Source organism: Ovis aries, chromosome 25 (assembly GCF_016772045.2).
Source record: "Ovis aries strain OAR_USU_Benz2616 breed Rambouillet chromosome 25, ARS-UI_Ramb_v3.0, whole genome shotgun sequence".
In the NCBI taxonomy this organism is placed as follows: Eukaryota; Metazoa; Chordata; class Mammalia; order Artiodactyla; family Bovidae; genus Ovis; species Ovis aries.
The window spans coordinates 17,581,708-17,603,754 of record NC_056078.1 but is presented as its reverse complement, the minus strand read 5'-3'; the positions used below and the strand labels follow the sequence as shown (position 1 = coordinate 17,603,754).

Here is a 22,047-nt window from a genome sequence, read left to right as displayed (position 1 = left end):
TCACATCTCTTTCAGAATTTTCCACAGTTTTTTGTGATCCACACAGTCAAAGGCTTTGGCATGGTCAATAAAGCAGAAATAGATGTTTTTCTGGAACTCTCTTGCTTTTTCCATGATCCAGTGGATGTTGGCAAGTTGATCTCTGGTTCCTGTGCCTTTTCTAAAACCAGCTTGAACATCTGGAAGTTCACGGTTCACATATTGCTGAAGCCTGGCTTGGAGAATTTTGAGCATTCCTTTACTAGCATGTGAGATGAGTGCAATTGTGCGGTAGTTTGAGCATTCTTTGGCATTGCCTTTCTTTGGGATTGGAATGAAAACTGACCTTTTCCAGTCCTGTGGCCACTGCTGAGTTTTCCAAATTTGCTGGCATGTTTGGTGCAGCACTTTCACAGCATCATCTTTCAGGATTTGAAATAGCTCCACTGGAATTCCATCACCTCCACTAGCTTTGTTCATAGTGATACTTTCTAAGGCCCACTTGACTTCACATTCCAGGATGTCTGGCTCTAGGTGAGTGATCACATCATCATGATTATCTTGGTTGTGAAGATCTTTTTTGTACAGTTCTTCTGTGTATTCTTGCCACCTCTTCTTAATATCTTCTGCTTCTGTTAGATCCATACCATTTCTGTCAAGCCCATCTTTGCATGAAATGTTCCCTTGGTATCTCTAATTTTCTTGAAGAAATCTCTAGTCTTTCCCATTCTATTGTTTTCCTCTATTTCTTTGCATTGATCACTGAGGAAGGCTTTATCTCTTCTTGCTATTCTTTGGAACTCTGCATTCAGATGCTTATATCTTTCCTTTTCTCCTTTGCTTTTTGCTGCTCTTCTTTTCACAGCTATTTGTAAGGCCTCCTCAGATAGCCATTTTGCTTTTTTGCATTTCTTTTCCATGGGGATGGTCTTGATTCCTGTCTCCTGTACAGTGTCACGAACCTCTATCCATAGTTTATCAGGAACTCTATCTATCAGATCTAGTCCCTTAAATCTATTTCTCACCTCCACTGTATAATCATAAGTAATTTGATTCAGGTCATACCTGAATGGCATAGTGGTTTTCCAACTTTCTTCATTTTAAGTCTGAATTTGGCAATCAGGAGTTCATGATCTGAGCCACAGTCAGCTCCCTGTCTTGTTTTTGCTGACTATACAGAGCTTCTCCATCTTTTTTTTGCTGCAAAGAATATAATCAATCTGATTTTGGTGTTGACCATCTGGTGATGTCCACGTGTAGAGTCTTCTCTTGTGTTGTTGGAAGAGGATGTTTGCTATGACCAGTGTGTTCTCTTGCAAAACTCTATTAGCCTTTGCCCTGCTTCATTCCATACTCCAAGGCCAAATTTGTCTGTTACTCTAGGTGTTTCTTGACTTCCTACTTTTGCATTCCAGTCCACTAGAATGTAAAGGACATCTTTTTTGGGTGTTAGTTCTAAAAGGTCTCGTAGGCCAGATCTTTAGGAAAGTTAAAAGAATAATTGAGGTTTATCCTGATTATTTCTGCTAAACGTAAAAAAATTGCACATATTAAATAGGCAGACTACTAATTCAAATACCTAAACCAAATCAGTTCACAAAAGTAACTTGGATTTCACTTTTGAAAATGACAGAACTTCTAGGACCTAATAACATCTATTTAGCTATCCTAAATATTTGCAACAATAAAATGCCGATTAAGACATTAAAAAAGAAGGTAAGAGTACTGTAAGTAAAATTGAGTCAATCATTTGCAAGAATGTGGAAGGAATTCTACTCTTTGACACTGAATTTAAAAATAATTACTAACTGATACTTTTTTTTTTTGCCATCTAAACAGTACATGACCACCTGGGAAATAGATAAGAAATGTCCACCTTCTCTTCTTGAGGATCTGACATAGCTAGGCATGGGAAAGGGCAAACTGACCAATGGGCTGCGGTTGTATGGCAAAAGAAGCAAGGGTCCAGTGTCTCTTCCAACCTGGTGTAAATAGTTAATACCACCCTGGAAGAAAAAGAACAACTATGAAAAAGAGCAGTGGTGAAATGCAGTGAGTCATCAACTATGGGTCAAGAAAGTAGCAAGCCCTTTGACAGGACATCAGTGAAGTCATAGACAACAATAAAGGCAATCCTGTTAAAATCAAGAACAAAATAGCATTGTGTATTATATCAATGTTACAACAGAGTTTTAGAAATTCTAGCTAAAATACCAAGAATGAAACCTGAAACTACTGAAAAGATACAGATAAATTAAGTACTATTTGAAGATAATAGATTGCAGTCCTAGAAAATAAAGGTAATTTACTGAGACATTTACAAAAAGTGGTAGTTGCTCTCAGAGTCAGCAATAACTAGTTACAAAATATGATGGCAAAAGTTTTCTCCTTTACAATAAGATCAGCAAAAAAACAAATAATAAATATCCCAAGAATAAGCTTAATAATGATGTAAGAGTAATTGTATTATACTACTCTATGTAAATAGCATATTTGTAAAGTTAACAGTTCCCAAGTGTGTGCTCAGTCACTCAGTTGTGTCTGACTCATTTCGACTCTTGACTGCAACCTGCCAGGCTCCTCTGTCCATGGGATTCTCCAGGCAAGAATGCTGGAGTGGGGTGCCATTTACTCCTCCAGAGGTCTTCCTAACTCAGTGATTGAACCTGCATCTCCTGCATTGGCAGGCAATTCTCTATGACTGAGCCACCTGGGAAAGCCCATTTTGGATAATATAATTCTGATAAAACATTTTGGAGGGGGGATTCTGACACAGTATTTCTAAGATTTACTTAAATTAGCAAGTGAGAATAATATGTTTTCAGAAGGGTATATTTCTGATGGTGAATCACTGTAGATGGTGACTGCAGCCATGAAATTAAAAGACATTTGTTCCTTGGAAGAAGAGCTTTCACAAACCTAGACAGTGTATTAAAAAGCAGAGACATTACTTTGCCAACAAAGGTCTGTCTTGTCAAAGCTATGGTTTTTCTACAAGTCATGTATGGATGTGAGAGTTGGACTATAAAGAAAGCTGAGTGCCTAAGAATTCATGCTTTTAAATGGTGGCGCTGGAGAAGACTCTTGAGAGTCCCTTGGACTTCAAGGAGATCAAACCAGTTAATCCTAAAGGAAATCAGTCCTGAATATTGATTGGAAGGACTGACACTGAAGCTGAAACTTCAATACTTTGGCCACCTGATGCAAAGAGCTAACTCATTGGAAAAGACCCTTATGCTGGGAAAAGTTGAAGGCAGGAGGAGAATGGGACAACAGAGGATGAGATGGTTAGATGGCATCACCGACTCGATGGATGTGAGTTTGAGTGAACTCCGGGAGTTGGTGATGGACAGGGAGGCCTGGCGTGCTGTGGTTCATGGGGTCGCAAAGAATTGGACATGGCTGAGCAACTGAACCGAACTGATGATGGTCAGCCATGTATAAGATACATATTCTTTGAAGTTTAAAGTACCTCTCCTAAGGACTGGGCTAATGATTGATTCCTTATTTTAGTTCTACTGGAATAAAATGATAACAGGAGTATTTTCCTGTACAATATAAAAGGTCATGTAACATGGAATTTAGTAACTATTGAGACGAATCCAACAGTTAATAATATAAAATTCTAGCCAGCATGTGGTTTTGTGTAAGTATAAGATTATCATATAGAAAGGAAAGGAACTGTAAAGAAACAGACTGTTAGAGATCTAGTCAAGTGCCCTCCTTTTACAAATTAGAGACTGAGACTCAGTCTTGTAACTAACTTGTCCAAGCCACTTCTTAGTGCAGAACCAGCACTGATGCCTGAGCCTGACTCCTGTGCTGGGCTCTTATTTACCATACCCGTGTTCTCTCACTTTATAACTTAATCATATTATTTATTCACTACATTTTTCCTTTAAATTTGGAAAATTAACAAGTAATGAAATGTCTTCTGCCCAACAGCTCTCTAGTTTTTCTCAAAAATGAGCGTAACGAGAACAGGATGCAGTTCCTAACATTAGAGCACTTGCTTAGCTTCATTAAGGTTAAGAACTTTACACAGGAAATGGTTTACTTTACATATAATTCAATTTGGCAAACAGAAACCTTGCATAAAAGTTACAAACTTTAAAACCTCTTTAGTCCATATCATAGTAACTTATGTTGTGAAATGGTTTTCTATAATCTTGAACTGTATAAAACAGATCTTAATGAACTGGATTATGATGGTAGTCGCCCAAAGCCAGACATTCTGGAGTGTGATGTCAAACGGGCCTTAAGAAGTGCTGCTGTTAATAAAGGTGGTGAACGTGATGAAATTGTAGCAGAACTATTGAAATCCCAAAGGAGGATGCCACCACGGTTTCGCATTCATTATGTCAGCAAATCTGTCAGACCCACCGTGGCCACAGGACTGGGAAAGGCCAGTCCTCATCCGAGTTCCTAAGAAGGGTAGTACCAGAGAACGTGCTGACCGTTGGACAGTTGCACTCACCTCCCATGCCAGTAAGGTGATGCATAAAATCTTGCATGCTAGGTTTCAGCATTATGTGAAGAAAGAACTTCCAGTTGTCCAAGCTGCGTTTAGAAAAGGAAGAAATTAAAGTGCCAACATTTGCTGAATTATAGAGAAAGCAAGGGGATTTCAGAAAAACATCTATGTGTTTCATCAACTACACTGAAGCCTTTGACTGTGTGGATCATGACAAACGGTGGAAAGCTCTTAGAGAGATGGGAATACCAGACTATCTTACCTGTCTCCTGAGAAGCCTGTATGCAGATCAAGAGGCAACAGTTAGAACCCTGTATGGGACAACTGATTAGTTCAGGATTGAGGAAGGAGTACTACAGGGCTATCTGCTGTCACCCTATTTGTTTAATCTACACACTGAGCACATCATGAAAAATGCTGGGCTGGACGAGTTATAAGTTGGAATCAAGATAAGTGGGAGAAACATCAACCTCAGATATGCAGATGATAACCACTCTAATGGCAGAAAGCAAAGAGGAGCTAAAGAGTCTCTTGATAATGAGGGTGAAGAATAGTGAAAGAGCCAGCTGTCACTGGCTAACACTAAACATAAGACTAAATATTTAAAAAACTAAGATCATGGCATCTGGTCCCATTATTGCACAGCAAATAGAAGGGGAAAATGTGGAAGTAGTGACTGATTTCCTCTTTTTGCGCTCCAAAATCACTGCAGACGGTGCCTGCAGCCATGAAATCAGAAGATGGTTGCTTCTTGGAAGGAAAGCTATGGCAAACCTAGACAGTGTGTTGAAAAGGAAAGACATTACTCAGCTGACAAAGGTCTGTATAGTCAAGGCTGTGGTCTTCCCAGTGGTCACATACAGTTGTGAGCTGGACCTTCAAGAATGCAGAATGCCAGAAGTTGATGCCTTCGTACTGTGGTGCTGGAGAAGACTCCTGAAAATTCCTTGGACAGCAAGGATATAAAACCAGCCAATCTTAAAGGAGATCATCCCTGAATATTCACTGGAAGGACTGATGCTAAAGCTGAAGCGCCAGTATTTTGGTCATCGGATGCCTGCAGATGATTCATTGGAAAAGTCCCTGATGCTGGGAAGGATCAAGGGCAAAGGAGAAGAGGGCATCAGAAGATGAAATGGCTGGACAGTATCACTGATACAATGAACACGAACATGGGCAAACTCTGGGAGATCGTGAGGGACAGGGAGGCCTGGTGTGCTACAGTCCATGGGGTCACAAAGCATCTGACATGACTGGCTGGCTGAACAACCACGGTTTCCCTGGTGGCTCAGATGGTAAGAATCAGCCTGCAATGCAGGAAAACTGGTTTCAATCCCTATATATATTCTTTTTCATATTAAGTATGGAAAATAGTTCCCTAGTATAGTCCTCTATAGTAGGACATTGTTTATCTGTTTTATATATATATATATATATATATATATATATATATATGTATATCAGTTCAGTTCACTTCAGTCACTCGGTCGTGTCCGACTCTGCGACGCCATGAATCGCAGCATGCCAGGCCTCCCTGTCCATCACCAGCTCCCAGAGTTCACTCAGACTCATGTTCATCGAGTCAGTGATGCCACCCAGCCATCTCATCCTCTGTCATCCCCTTCTCCTACTGCCCCCAATCACTCCCAGCATAAGGGTCTTTTCCAATGAGTCAACGCTTTGCTTGAGGTGGCCAAAGTACTGGAGTTTCAGCTTCAGCATCATTCCTTCCAAAGAAATCCCAGGGCTGATCTCCTTCAGAATGGACTGGTTGGATCTCCTTGCAGTCCAAGGGACTCTCAAGAGTCTTCTCCAACACCACAGTTCAGAAGCATCAATTCTTCGGCCCTCAGCCTTCTTCACAGTCCAACTCTCACATCCATACATGACCACTGGAAAAACAATAGCCTTGACTAGATGGACCTTTGTTGGCAAATTACTGTCTCTGCTTTTCAACATGCTATCTAGGTTGGTCATAACTTTTCTTCCAAGGAGTAAGCGTCTCTTAATTTCATGGCTGCAGTCACCATCTGCAGTGATTTTGGAGCCCCCCAAAATAAAGTCTGACACTGTTTCCACTGTTTCCCCATTTATTTACCATGAAGTGATGGGACCAAAGAGAAGCAAGAAGAGATAAGAAAGCCTTCCTCAGCAACAGAATGGGAAAGACTAGAGATCTCTTCAAGAAAATTAGAGATACCAAGGGAACATTTCATGCAAAGATGGACTCGATAAAGGACAGAAATGGTATGGATCTAACAGAAGCAGAAGATATTAAGAAGAGGTGGCAAGAATACACAGAAGAACTGTACAAAAAAGATCTTCACAACCAAGATAATCATGATGATGTGATCACTCACCTAGAGCCAGACATCCTGGAATGTGAAGTCAAGTGGGCCTTAGAAAGTATCACTACGAACAAAGCTAGTGGAGGTGATGGAATTCCAGTTGAGCTATTTCAAATCCTGAAAGATGATGCTGTGAAAGTGCTGCACTCAATATGCCAGCAAATTTGGAAAACTCAGAAGTGGCCGCAGGACTGGAAAAGGTCAGTTTTCATTCCAATCCCAAAGAAAGGCAATGCCAAAGAATGCTCAAACTACCACACAATTGCACTCATCTCACATGCTAGTAAAGTAATGCTCAAAATTCTCCAAGCCAGGCTTCAGCAATATGTGAACCGTGAACTTCCAGATGTTCAAGCTGGTTTTAGAAAAGGCACAGGAACCAGAGATCAACTTGCCAACATCCGCTGGATCATGGAAAAGCAAGAGAGTTCCAGAAAACATCTATTTCTGCTTTATTGACGATGCCAAAGCCTTTGACTGTGTGGATCACAAAAAGCTGTGGAAAATTCTGAAAGAGATGTGAATACCAGGCCATCTGACCTGTCTCTTAAGAAACCTGTATGCAGGTCAGGAAGCAACAGGTAGAACTGGACATGGAACAACAGACTGGTCCAAATAGGAAAAGGAGTACGTCAAGGCTATATATTGTCACTCAGCTTATTTAACTTCTATGCAGAGTACATCATGAGAAACGCTGGGCTGGAAGAAACACAAGCTGGAATGAAGATTGCCGGGAGAAATATCAATAACCTCAGGTATGCAGATGACACCACCCTTATGGCAGAAAGTGAAGAGGAACTAAAAAGCCTCTTGATGAAAGTGAAAGAGGAGAGTGAAAAAGTTGGCTTAAAGCTCAACATTCTGAAAGCGAAGATCATGGCATCTGGTCCCATCACTTCATGGGAAATAGATGGGGAAACAGTGTCAGACTTTATTTTTTAGGGCTCCAAAATCACTGCAGATGGTGACTGCAGCCATGAAATTAAGAGACGCTTACTCCTTGGAAGAAAAGTTATGACCAACCTAGATAGCATATTGAAAAGCAGAAACATTACTTTGCCAACAAAGGTCTGTCTAGTCAAGGCTATGGTTTTTCCAGTGGTCATGTATGGATGTGAGAGTTGGACTGTGAAGAAAGCTGAGTGCCGAAGAATTGATGCTTTTGACTGTGGTGTTGGAGAAGACTCTTGAGAGTCCCTTGAACTGCAAGGAGATCCAACCAGTCCATTCTGAAGGAGATCAGCCCTGGGTGTTCTTTTGGAAGGAATGATGCTAAAGCTGAAACTCCAGTACTTGGCCACCTCATGTGAAGAGTTGACTCATTGGAAAAGACTCTGATGCTGGGAGGGATTGGGGGCAGGAGGAGAAGGGGACGACAGAGGATGAGATGGTTGGATGGCATCACTGACTCGATGGACGTGAGTCTGAGTGAACTCCAGGAGTTGGTGATGGAAGGGAGGCCTGGCGTGCTGCGATTCATGAGGTCGCATAGAGTCAGACATGACTAAGCAACTGAACTGAACTGAAGTGAACTGATGGGACCAGGTGCCATGATCTTCGTTTTCGGAATGTTGAGCTTTAAGCCAACTTTTTCACTCTCCTCTTTCACTTTCAGCAAGAGGCTCTTTAGTTCCTCTTCACTTTCTGCCATAAAGGTGGTATCATCTGCATATCTGAGGTTATTGATATTTCTCCCGGCAATCTTGATTCCAGCTTGTGCTTCTTCCAGCCCAGCGTTTCTCATGATGTACCCTGCATGGAAGTTAAATAAGCAGGGTGACAATATACGGCCCTGGCGTACTCCTTTTCTTATTTGGAACCAGTCTGTTGTTCCTTGTCCAGTTCTAACTGCTGCTTCCTGACCTGCATACAGATTTCTCAAGAGGCAGGTCAGGTGGTCTGGTATTCACATCTCTTTCAGAATTTTCCACAGTTTATTGTGATCCACATAGTCAAAGGCTTTGGTGTAGTCAATAAAGCAGAAATGTTTTTCTGGAACTCTTTTGCTTTTTCCATGATCCAGCGGATGTTGGCAAGTTGATCTCTGGTTCCTCTGCGTTTTCTAAAACCAGCTTGAACATCTGGAAGTTCACGGTTCACATATTGCTGAAGCCTGGCTTGGAGAATTTTGAGCATTACTTTACTAGCATGTGAGATGAGTGCAGTTGTGCAGCAGTTTGAGCATTCTTGGGCATTGCTTTTCTTTGAGATTAGAATGTAAAGTGACCTTTTCCAGTCCTGTGGCCACTGCTGAGTTTTCCAAATTTGCTGGCATATTGAGTGCAGCAGTTTCACAGCATCATCTTTCAGGATTTGAAAGAGCTCAACTGGAATTCCATCACTTGCATTAGCTTTGTTCTTAGTGATGCTTTCTAAGGCCCACTTGGCCTTCCCTGGTGGCTCAGAAGGTAAAGCGACTGTCTACAATGCAGGACACCTGGGTTCGATCCCTGGGTCGGGAAGTTTCCCTGGAGAAGGCAATGGCAACCCACTCCAGTACTCTTGCCTGGAAAATCCCATGGACAGAGGAACTTGGTGCAGGCTACTGTCCATCGGGTTGCATAGAGTCAGGCATGGCTATATATATATATAATTTGTATCATAATGGGATCTGCTGATCCCAAACTCCTAATTTATCCCTTTCCCATCCCATTTCCCCTTTGGTAACTGCAAGTTTATTTTCTATGTCTGTGAATCTGTTTCTGTTTTGTAAATAAGTTGATTTGTGTCATTTTAGATCCCATGTATAAGTAATACCATATAGTATTTGGTTTCCCTTTTTCACTTACCTCACTTATGATAATGTCTGGATACATTCATGTTTCTGCAAATGGCAATATTTTATTTCTTTTTATGGCTGAGTAGTATTTCATTATGTATGTGTGTATATACATGTAAATATATCTATATATATCGGAGAAGGCAATGGCACCCCACTCTAGTACTCTTGCCTGGAAAATCCCATGAACAGTGGAGCATCGTAGGCTGCAGTCCATGGGGTCACTAAGAGTGGGACAGGACTGAGCGACTTCCCTTTCACTTTTCACTTTCATGCATTGAAGAAGGACATGGCAACTCGCTCCAGTGTTCTTGCCTGGATAATCCCAGGGACAGAGGAGCCTGGTCGCAGGCTGTCTATGGGGTCGCACAGAGTCGGACACGACTGAAGCGACTTAGCAGCATATATATATATATATATATATATATGTATATATATATATATATATATATATACACACACACACAAACACCACATCTTTTTTATCCATTTATCTGTTGGTGAATGTTTAAGTTGCTTCTTTGTCTTGACTGTTGTAAATAGTGCTGCTATGAACATTGTTGTGTGTGTATTTTTTTATTTTTTTGAATTATAGTTTAGTCTGAATGTATGCCCAGGAGTGGAATTGCTGGATCACATAGCAACTCTGTTTTTAGTTTTTTGTGGAACCTCCCAATACTGTTTTCCATAGTGGCTGCACCAATTTATATTCCCACCAGCAGTGTAGGAGGGTTCCCTTTACTCCACACTGCCTCTGGCAGTTATTATTTGTAGATTTTTTTTTAATGATGGCCATCCTGTCCAGTGTGAGACAGTACTTCACTGGTCAGATAATTTTTAAGTTCTGACATACATTTCTCTAATAAAAAGTGATGTTGAGCATCTTTTGATGCACCTGTTGGTCATCTGTATGTCTTCTTTGGAGAAATGTCTATTTAGATTTTCTACCCATTTTCTGATTGAGTTGTTTAGCTTTTTTTTTTTTTTTACTGAGTTGTATGAGCTGTTTGTGTATTTTGGAAATTAAACTCTTGTTGGTCATATCATTTACAAATACTTTGTCCCAGTCTGTAGGTTGCCTTTTCTTTTTACTAGTTCCTTTGCTGTGCAAAAGCTTAAAGTCTGATTAGGTCCCATTTGCTTTTTTTTTTTTTTTTGCTTTTATTTCTACTGCCTTGGGAGACTGACCTAAGATAACATTGGTACTATATATGTCAGAGAATGTTTTGCTTATGTTCTTTTCTAGGAGTTTTATGGTGTCCTGTTTTAAGTCTTTCAGCCACTTCTGGTTTATTTTTATATATAATGTGAAGGGAGTGTTCTAATTTCATTGATTTACATGTGGCTGTCCATTTTGCCACCATCAGCTGTTAAAGAGACTTTTCTCCATTGCATATTCTTACGTCCTTTTTAGAAATTAATTGGCCATGGGTGTGTGGGTTTATTTTTGGATTCTTTCTGTATGTCTGTTTTTGTCCCAATGCCATACTGTTTTTGACTGTGACTTTGAGGTATCATCTGAATCTGGAAGGTTTATGCCTCCAGCTTTGTTCCTTTTCCTCAGGATTGCTTTGGCAATTCTGGGTCTTTTATGGTCCTATATAAATTGTAGGGTTTTTCTAGTTTTGTGTAAAATGACGGGTAATTTGACAGGGCTTGCATTAAATATGTAGATTCCTTTGGATAGTGTGGCCATTTTAACACTATAAATTATAATTCAAGAGCATGGTACACCTTTTCACTTCTTTAAGTCATCTTTAATTTCCTTTATCAGTATTTTTATAATTCTCAGCATATAAATCACCTGCTTGATCAGGTTTATTTCTAAATTTTATTTTTTTAATGTGATTTTAAAAGCACCTTTTAAAACTTTCCCTTTCTGATATTTCATTGTTAATTGTAGAGAAATGCAACGGATCTGTATGCTAATTTTGTATCCTGCTACCTTGCTGAATTTGTTTGTTAGTTCTAATGCTTTTGGGTGGAGTCTTTTAAGGTTCTCTGTAGTATCCTGTCTTCTGCATATAATGACAATTTTACCTCTTTCCTTCCAATTTGGTTATCTTGTATTTCTTTTCGTTGTTGTTGTCTGATTGCTGTGGCTAGGATTTCCAATGCTATGTTGAATAGAAGTGGTGATGGAATTTCCTGACTTTCACTGCCATGGACTTGGGTTTAATCCCTGGTTGGGGAACTAAGATCCCACAAGCCATGAGGTGCAGCCACAAAAACAAAAAACAAAAAACAAAAAACTAAGTGGTGAAAGTGGGTTGCATTGTCTTGTCCTAGAATTTAGTGGGAAGGCTTTCAACTTTTCATTGTTGAATATTATGTTGGCTGTGATTTGTGGTAAATAGGTTTTATTATGCTGAGATATGTTCCCGCTACTGTGGTTAAGAGTTTTTTTTTAATCATAAGTGGATGTTGAATTTTATCCGGTGTTTTTTCCGCATCCCTTGAGATAGATGATCATGTGTTTTTGTCCTTTGGTTGATGTGGTGTATCACATTGATTGATTTGCATATGTTGAACCATTGCTGTGACCCTGGGATAAATCCAACTTGACTGTGGTATATGATCTTTTTTATGTGTTGTTCGATTTGGTTTGCTAGTATTTTGTTGAGAGATTTTGGATCTGTGTTTATCAAGGATGTGCTCTGTGCTTAGTCACCCAGTTGTGTCTGACTCTTTCCATGGGATTCTCTAAGCAAGAATACTGGAATGGGCAGCCATTCCCTTCTCCAAAGGATCTTCTCAACCCAAGGGTTGAACCTGGGTCTCCATATTATAGGCAGACTCTTTACCATCAGAGCCATTTTGTTGAGAATTTTTGGATCTATATTTATCAAAGTTCAGTTTAGTTCAGTCGCTCAGTCGTGTCTGACTCTTTGTGACCCCATGAATCGCAGCACACCAGGCCTCCCTGTACATCACCAATTCTTGGAGTTCACCCAAACTCACGTCCATCGAGTCAGTGATGCCATCCAGCCGTCTCATCCTCTGTCGTCCCCTTTTCCTCTGGCCTCCAATCCCTCCCAGCATCAGAGTCTTTTCCAATGAGTCAACTCTTCACATGAGGTGGCCAAAGTACTGGAGTTTCAGCTTTAGCATCATTCCTTCCAAAGAACACCCAGGGCTGATCTCCTTCAGAATGGACTGGTTGGATCTCCTTGCAGTCCAAGGGACTCTCAAGAGTCTTCTCCAACACCACAGTTCAAAAGCATCAATTCTTTGGTGCTCAGCCTTCTTCACAGTCCAACTCTCACATCCATACATGACCACTGGGAAAATCATAGCCTTGACTAGATGGACCTTAGTCGGCAAAGTAATGTCTCTGCTTTTGAATGTACTATCTAGGTTGGTCATAATTTTTCTTCCAAGGAGTAAGCGTCTCTTAATTTCATGGCTGCAATCACCATCTGCAGTGATTTTGGAGCTCCGAAAAATAATGTCTGACACTGTTTCCACTGTTTCCCCATCTATTTCCCATGAAGTGATGGGACCAGATGCCATGATCTTCGCTTTCAGAATGTTGAGCTTTAAGCCAACTTTTTCACTCTCCTCTTTCACTTTCATCAAGAGGCTTTTTAGTTCCTCTTCACTTTCTGCCATAAGGGTGGTGTCATCTGCATATCTGAGGTTACTGATATTTCTCCCGGCAATCTTGATTCCAGCTTGTGTTTCTTCCAGTCCAGCATTTCTCATGATGTACTCTGCATAGAAGTTAAATAAGCAGGGTGACAATATACAGCCTTGACGTACTCCTTTTCCTATTTGGAACCAGTCTGTTATTCCATGTCCAGTTCTAACTGTTGCTTCCTGACCTGCATACAGGTTTCTCAAGAGGCAGGTCAGGTGGTCTGGTATTCTCGTCTCTTTCAGAATTTTCCACAGTTTATTGTGATCCACACAGTCAAAGGCTTTGGTGTAGTCAATAAAGCAGAAATAGATGTTTTTCTGGAACTCTCTTGCTTTTTCCATGATCCAGCGGATGTTGGCAATTTGATCTCTGGTTCCTCTGCCTTTTCTGAAACCAGCTTGAACATCAGGAAGTTCATAGTTCACGTATTGCTGAAGCCTGGCTTGGAGAATTTTGAGCATTACTTTACTAGCATGTTATTGGCTTGTAATTTTCTCTTTTGATAGTGTCCTTGTCTGATTTTGATGTAAAGGTGATGGTGGCTTCATAGAATGACTTTGGAAGTGTTCTCTCCTCTTCTGTCTTTTGGTAGAGTTTGGGAAGGATCAGTGTAAGTTCTTATGTTTGGTGGAATTCCCCAGTGAAACCATCTAGTCCTGGATTGTTTTGTGGAGAGTTTTTATTTTTTATTTTTTACGGATTCTGTTTCACTTCTGGGAAAGATTGAAGGCAAAATGAGAAGAGGGTGGCAGAAGATGAGATGATTAGATAGCATCACTCAGTGGACTCAGTGGACACGAATTTGAGCAAACTCCAGGAGATAGTAATAACAGAGGAGCCTGGCGAGTTACAGTCCACGGGATTGCAAAGAGCAGGACACAATTTAACAACTGACAGCAACAGCAACAAATGTCACTCCCGGTGATTGATCTCTTCAAATTATGCTTCTTCATGACCCATTTTGGTGGACTCTATGTTTTTGGAAGTTGTCTGTTTCTTTCAGGTTGTCCAATTTGTTGGCATATAATTGTGCATAGTGTTCTTTTACAGGTTTCTGTATTTCTGCAGCATCTGTTATTTCTCCTCTTTCAGTTCTTGTTTTTTATTTGGGTCATCTTTCTTAGTGAGCCTGACCAGAGGTTTGTTGATTTTGTTTACCCTTTCAAAAACACAGCTCTTGGTTTTATTGATTTTTTTTTCCCTACAGTTTTAAAATATCTATTTTATGTATTTCCTCTTTGGTATTTACTGTTCTCTTCCTCCTGCTGACATTAGGCTTTGTTTGTTTTCCTTTTCTAATACTCTCAGTTGGTGGATGAGGTTGTTCATTTGAGATCTTTGCGTTTTGAGGAAGGTCTGTATTGTTGCATCCTACAGGTTTTGTATGGTTGTGTTTTCATGGTTAAACTTGATGGATATTTTGAGGATATTTCTATTAAAAAAATCCAGAATATACATTCTTTTCAAGTGCACATGCAGCATTCTCTAGGATAGACCCACATACTTGGATACAAAAGAAGCCTCAACAAATTTAAGAGGATGGAAATTTTTTCAAGCATCTTTTCTATGCACAATGACATGAAACTGGAAGTAAACCACACAAAGAAACAAGAAAAAGCAATTAGATGGAGACTAAACAACATGATACTAAAAGACTAATGGTTGATGATGAAATCAAAGAGGAAATAAAAAAAATAGTTTGAGATAAATGACAGTGAAAACACAATCATAAATTGGGAGATATATTTTCAAAATTATTGTTGGATGAGGTATATGTGAAGTGTTTGGTTTGACACAAGAAGAACTCAATAGAATAATGTTTTGTTTTTCTCACTTTTTGATAAAAATGAGTGCTAAAGCAGCAGTGGGAAGAGCACTCATACATGTCTGCCTGGTTAGGAAGCATAAGAATAGAGTAATATACAGCTTTTCTAGAAAGGAAATTGAAAATAGGAGCTAAGAACCCTAGAAAGAATTCCAAACAAAACTGTAGACGAAAGATCATGGAATCTAAAAGTAAAGCACAGCATAAAGATAGCCAAATAGCTTATGTTCATAAAGAATCATAATTATTTGAAAGTGGCATAATTAACAGGTAAGAGAAAATAGGCACATAAACTTCCAAAGTGTAGTAGGGAGATGTTTTAAACAGAAATTTTCCACAAAATTTGAAAATTTGTACTCTGAGTACAAAATTAAAACAAACTTCACTTTACAATTGAGATTTCTAATGTGCTGTGTTATGCTATAATTGCTCATCTTAATCTATTTGGTAAAATCTTAATTCTCAAACTTTGAAAATATGCAGATAACATAAGAATGTCAAAGGAAAGTTATTACTCCATAATGTTAACCAGTATTAAAAGTACAAGGGAGAATGGAGGAAACTAGGAAGAACAAATGTTGACTGTTTGAAAGCTCTAGATTAATTTCTGGAATAAATTTATTATTTATTAAACTTAGAATTTGAAGAATATGTGAATGATAGAAATATGTTTAGATCACTTTTAGAATATAGGCCCTTTCTTGGCCTGAAAGAAGTAATACATTCCTCTTTTTAGTTTTATTTCTTAAGGAAAATGCTACAGTTTGTAGCATGAATATACAAAGATCTGCACATTCTTTTGTAGACAAGTTAAATCTTCCTAATGGAAAGATCTTGGATTTGTTTGTCAAGAGTTGGGTCTCTTCCAGAAACCAGTAATCTTATATAAGTCACTTAATTTTTTTCATCTTTAAAGTTTACATAGTGGATAAAAGTTCGTTCTAAAGTCATTTCTACCTCTACTGTTCTATGATTTTGAAATTTATTTAGCTACATTTGCTGCTACTGCTTACCCAAAATATAAATTCAACACTAGGTTACCCAAATTTTGCCTATTTCAAAAGCATAAATCACAAAAATTTTATAACAGAAGCTTATTATAGGTGCTACTTGAGTAATACTTGGTGAGGTTTAAAAAGTATAAGATTTTATATTCCTAGTCTAAGCTATGTTTACAAGAAAATATTACTATGTTAGTATATTTAATAATAAATAAATGCTGGCTTTAGTGGTCAGAATCCATTATGGAATACAGAGGTTTACTTTACGCTAAGAGATTAAATTTACCAAAATTATTCCTTGTAATTTCTTTTTCCCCTCCATTATAGATATTCGTATACCACTAATGTGGAAAGACTCTGATCACTTCAGCAATAAAGAACGTATGTATGGTTTTGATTGTAATTGATGTATTTTCTTTAGTATGTAGTAAATTTGAGATAATTGGGAGAAAAAGCTGCTTCCACACTGAAATAAATGTCATTTGACAGAATAAGCACAGTCTTATTGATGGGAACCTGTGCAAGGATGCCAACAGGTAATAGACAAGGAAATTGTGAAACAAAAGGAGGTGTTTGAGTGAAGTAGTAAAGGCCACATTTTTTGACCAGAAATATTGGAGATATTTTTTTGCCTTGTCCTCTTCCTTCAGAATATTTAATGGGATATAAGAGAAAGATTTTTAGCTTGATCTAATTTTTCTTCCCCTTCAGCATTTTATAGCTTTATATAGTCTTAACAAATCCATGCATGGCTTGGGTCATGGAAATTAACCTCAAATGATTTGTAGCTGTTAGAGGCAATGCAGAAAAGTTATGACAATCCTTTATCTTTCGTGTCTATTATGATAGCTTTGTTCCTCATACTTTAAGCCTGAATCATATTGAACATAATTAGTTTTATATGAAAAATACAAAATCAGGTTAGTATATTTGTTATTCATTTAAGAAATATAATTTAGTTTATAAAGGAATACATGGGGGAATTAAGTGTATCTTTCTGATTACTGTAGAGAATTAAGTTTATCTGAAGAGCTCCATTTTCTCAGTAATAAGGATTTAGTCTTTTAATCACCTAATACTTTAAAAAAATATATATTACATTAGAAAGTCCAGCAGCTATGGTTTTTGTGTTCACATCTCTAGTTTTTATTGATTTTGTAATTTCCCCCTTCTCTGTTTGGTGGAAAATGTTTTGTTGTTAATGTGTCTGCTCCTAACCTCTTAAGATAGAAAACTTATTTTTATTAAGTATATTTGGAAGCCAAAATGACAGGGGTAATAGTATATATGTAGTGCTAAATTTGCTATTAATTAAAGCTTAAGGAGTTTTCTAGGAATAAAATTGATGAGTTTGGTGGTTACTTTAGACTGCTGAGAAACCTATATTTTTAACTTTATTTTTTGATACTCTGTAGTTTAGTTGTATTTTAATTGGGCAAGCAATTAATATATACTGACAAAAGAGTCTCAATAAAAAGTTAAAGGATTACAGTGTACAATGTATTAAAATAAGAATCTATTAACAAATATTTAGGCTGTTTTTTTCATTTTCAAGTAAATTTTAACATAATGTAAACATGATTCATCACATGAGTCATTGTTTTAATGTTTTTCTTCTCTAGGATCACAGTACTATGCCATTTTTTGTTTATTCAAACTGGGAGCTGAAGTTTTTGATACTGAGATGGTGATTGTGGATAAAACAGTCACAGATATATGTTTTGAAAATGTGACCATATTGTAAGTATTTTTTTTTAATCTTATTTGAAGGAAAAGAACCTAAAATTCTACCTTTTTCAGAGGAAGGCAAAGTTATTGACTTATTTTTGAAGCATTAAAATCTTTAACTGTTCAAATTGATTTTGAACGTTGCATTATTTATAAGCCATTTCTGGATTTGAAATTTTTCCAATGTAAAATAAAATGGAAATCATAATATTAGTAGTAAAACTATGAATACAGTGGCATATCATTATAATGTGATTTTATATAGAGTGAGTTTGAGCATAAAACACATTCTTACATCTCATATAGGAGATTTACTTACAGAAATACTAAAATAGTGTAACAACCTTATTAGATAGTTCTGAAATATGTACTGTAGGAAAAGCACTTTAGTAAAATTTCAAGATGTTCTTTTTCTTATGGTGCACTTCTTTCATGTATTCCAAAACAATAAAAAAATTGGGTGATCCTCAGGGCCATTTTTATTGCCCCTGCTCTTTTACAGGCTTATTTTATTGTGGTCATAATATAGAACCAGAAAGAACTCCTCCGGTAGCCATAGAAATCATTTTTAACTAATATAAGTTTTTCCTGGCATTTTTTTCTATTGGCCTAAATCAGTATGTGATTTATATTTCTTATAGGGTTTCAAAGACAGTATCTTCATATTGAAATACTAGTAACTACTTATCAATCAAAATGAAATCAATATATATATTTTTCCCCAATCTTTAGTTATGGAACTATATACAGTTGAGATTGAAACTAGTTTTGCCACTCATGTAGCATTAAAAAAAGAACTGTTACAACCATGTTTTGGGGCTTTGGTCCACTGTTCCCTAAGTAATTGTACAACACAGAAAAATAAAGTACTTTTTTGGTGTGTAATTAGTAGTGTAGGCCATCTTATAAGCTCTGTTGAACCAAAGGAATTTACTTAGGATCCCCCAAATATTACCAAATGTTTACATAATGGAGACTAAAAAATTAATTTTTATTATTTAAATATGTTTATTTCCATTATCAACTATTATAGTGCATTTTTTCATGGCAAAATTGTCCTGTCAATGGACTCTTTTCTTTACAACAATTTGCTTTTGTTTATTTTCACCACAAAGAAAAAAACCATAATTTTTTTCACAGAATAGTGCAAGTTCCTTGGGAAGACAACTCATGATTTATAATTTTTTAATATTTCTGTAAATATTTCAAATTGTTCTAAAAATAACTGCTCACAAATGTTCTAAATGTTTTAAAATATGCTTTTTGTTATGATTGTTTCAATAAGTATTCAGTATTTATGAATCCCTGGTTTTTCTCTAAATATTGACATTTGTTAGTCATTACCAGGAATACTGTATGTTTAAAAGTTGCCAAATAATAAACTATAAAAGTATTTCAAATCCAATTATTCCTTGGATTTATTCAAACTATAGATTGGCTATTTAAATCTTAAAAAGTCTATGCTGTGTATTTAAAATCTCTGAGACTGATGGATCTTCCTTCACAAGCAAAATCTGCTGATGAACCTCTTTTACAATTTTAAGTATATTTTATTTGTAATAATATCACCACAGTCTTTTATTGTAAACATAGTTCATTGTGTCTGAGAAAGAACAAAGCCAGTCTTGACACTGCAGATTTTCTGCATATTGTTTTAATACATACCGAATATATTTTATGCTAGGTTAAGAATACAAATATTACCAAGACTTCACTCCACTGCAAGGAGTTCATGCCTTGAAGTCTCTCTCTCTCCCTTTTTTAAGATTGGTAATATTTATATTTATGCTGGGTGCTAATGCACAAAGTTTATTTGTTGTAGCATTATGCATTTTTACAGATACATCTAATGTTTTGTGAAGTGTATCTCTTTTTATTTGTTTGTTTTCTCCTATATAACCAAATAGTGAAATGTTAGAGTTATTAGCTACAAAGGTGGGGCGGGAAGGAGGGGCACATTGTTGAGTGGACTGTAGGCACTTTATGAAAAAGACATGAAAACTAAAGGTTTCAGCAGAGGAAACCTTTTGTTTAATTTTCTTTCCTTTTTGTTTTCACATCTTTTCCTTTTGAGGAATGATCACTTCAGGAAATCACACAGATATAAATGCCTTAAAATGTAAATGCCTTAAAATAATTATATTAAGGAAATGAAAAGGAACAATAGCATTGGCAACAAAATGACCAGGGCATTTTATTCTTTTTCTTTAAGTAATTTGCCTGAATATATTGTTTACATTGAGTTAAAATTGCCCTACTTTAGAAGCTGGTAGCTCTAGAAGTTGCAGTGACCCTCTCAAGTCATTTAGATACTAAATAAACTCAGGGAGATTCTATCTTATTAATATATATTAACATAAACCTGTTCTAAATGCTGCTTTGAAAAGTTACAAAAACATCAGAGGGTGTTGTAATTTTATTTTCTCCCAAGTTAAATTTCTAACATTATGATTGTCCTTGTTTTTAGTAATGAAGCAGGGCCAGACTTTCAGATAAAGGTGGAAGTATATAGTTGCTGTACAGAAGAATCTTCTATAACTAATACACCAAAAAAATTAGCTAAGAAACTGAAAACATCTATAAGCAAAGCTACAGGGAAGAAAATCAGTTCAGTGCTTCAAGAAGATCATGAAATGTGCTTGTCCTTCAGTTCTGCTATTTAGTAAGTTTTCTAATACAATATTTATAGAGACATAGTATAATTATGTATTTGTGACATTTTAGAGTATTGTATGTGGTGAATATGTTTACATTTTAAATGGGAAGAGACTTCCTGAAGCAGTAACAAAACTTGATTGTCTGACATTTACCCAGCTGAGGTGGTATGTTTCTTTGAAAGTAGAAAGTTGGGTGACAGTATGTTTTTAGTGATTTGAAATTCCAAGATCTAGCAGAAAGATGAAATTTTTTTTGTTGAAAAGGGACTAGCTATTGCCCCATTTCTGAAGTTCTCTTCTGATTTGTGCAAATCAAGGTCCAGACAAGGTCTGTCACATTGCATTTACGTGAATCCTTTACGTTTCTTTTAATCTTTAACAAGTTTCTGTTTCTTTGCCATCATGTATTGAAGAAGCTAGATCTTGTAGATTTCCCGTATTTTCAATTTATCTGATTACATCTTTGTGGTCTTTTTAAAACCTCTGTTTCTATCCCCTGTGCTCCTATAGCTTGCAGTTAGATCTAGAGGACTGATTAGTTTCAGATTCTCTTTTAGGGCAATAATATTTCATGTTGATTGTACGTACTTTCTACTGTATCCCGTTTGTAGGTCTGTTTCACTTTCAGCTGTGTTAAAAACTGATCAGTGGGTTCAGGTGTTGTTAGCCTGATACATCCATTGTCAAGTTCCCTATCAATGTTATATCTAATAGTTTTAGCAGCTGTGAGTGATGATTATTACATTCAGGATTATAATTTAGTGGCTTTCTTAATTTGTCCTACATTTATTTATTTATTTTTCTATATGCAGTCATTTTTAAAATTTTTATTTATTTTTAATTGAAGGATAATTGCTTTATAATATCATGCATTTATTTTTATATCTGGAATTCTCTCAAAGAATAACCTTCCTTCATGAACTCTGTATAAATGCAAAAAATTGATGAAGGAAAAGGAGGAAAAAAATATACTTGATTCTTTTATTTATCCGATTTTACTGTCTGAGCCACGAGGGAAGCCTTATTTACCCAATTTTAGAATAATAATTTGATATCCTTGCATGGAGGTGATTAGTGTTTTGTTTTATTTGAACTCCTGAAGTTTTATGTATTTGTGTTTCAATCTAATGCAGTTGTTATTCTTTTCGAAGGCAAATTGCCCCATCTTTGATCACTGGGAACCCTTTAAGCTGACTCAGCATCTTTTTGACACACCCTAATCAGAGGAGCCTGGCAGTCTGCAGTCCATAGGGTCGCAGAGTTGGACATGACTGAAGCGACTTAGCAGGCACACACAATCTCTAATTAGCTTCTTTGCTTTGTGACCAGGGAACATGTTCTGTGTTCATGTTTTATTTTTCAGCTCACACTTAGAATCACCACCTCTGTAAGGAGCCCTGGTTTCTTTCAGATACTTTCTTTAAACATTGTGTTTGTTGCTTTACAAGTAGTTTTATCTTTCTTTCTTAGGAAAACTGTTGTACAGGCAGCATTCCTAGAATTTCTTTGCATTTGGCTCTTTAGCATGTCAATAATTTTACTATAATTATAAAGCAAAATATTTTAGGTACAGATCCTAGAAATCTCAGTCATCAGAATATACCTAATTAGCTTTC

At 37.0% G+C, this 22,047-nt stretch overlaps 1 protein-coding gene across 2 annotated transcripts in view; it reads left to right on the top strand.

Annotated features, from left to right (window-relative positions):
* The window catches only part of RTKN2 (rhotekin 2), a 131,355-nt gene that overhangs the window by 44,236 nt on the left and 65,072 nt on the right, over positions 1 to 22,047 (top strand). For both annotated transcript variants that reach the window (XM_027962251.3, XM_042240841.2), the window contains 3 exons: positions 16,374 to 16,427; positions 17,669 to 17,786; positions 20,242 to 20,436. In XM_027962251.3, coding sequence (XP_027818052.2) covers positions 16,374 to 16,427; positions 17,669 to 17,786; positions 20,242 to 20,436 — 367 coding nt within the window. The remainder of the gene's footprint in view (positions 1 to 16,373; positions 16,428 to 17,668; positions 17,787 to 20,241; positions 20,437 to 22,047) is intronic.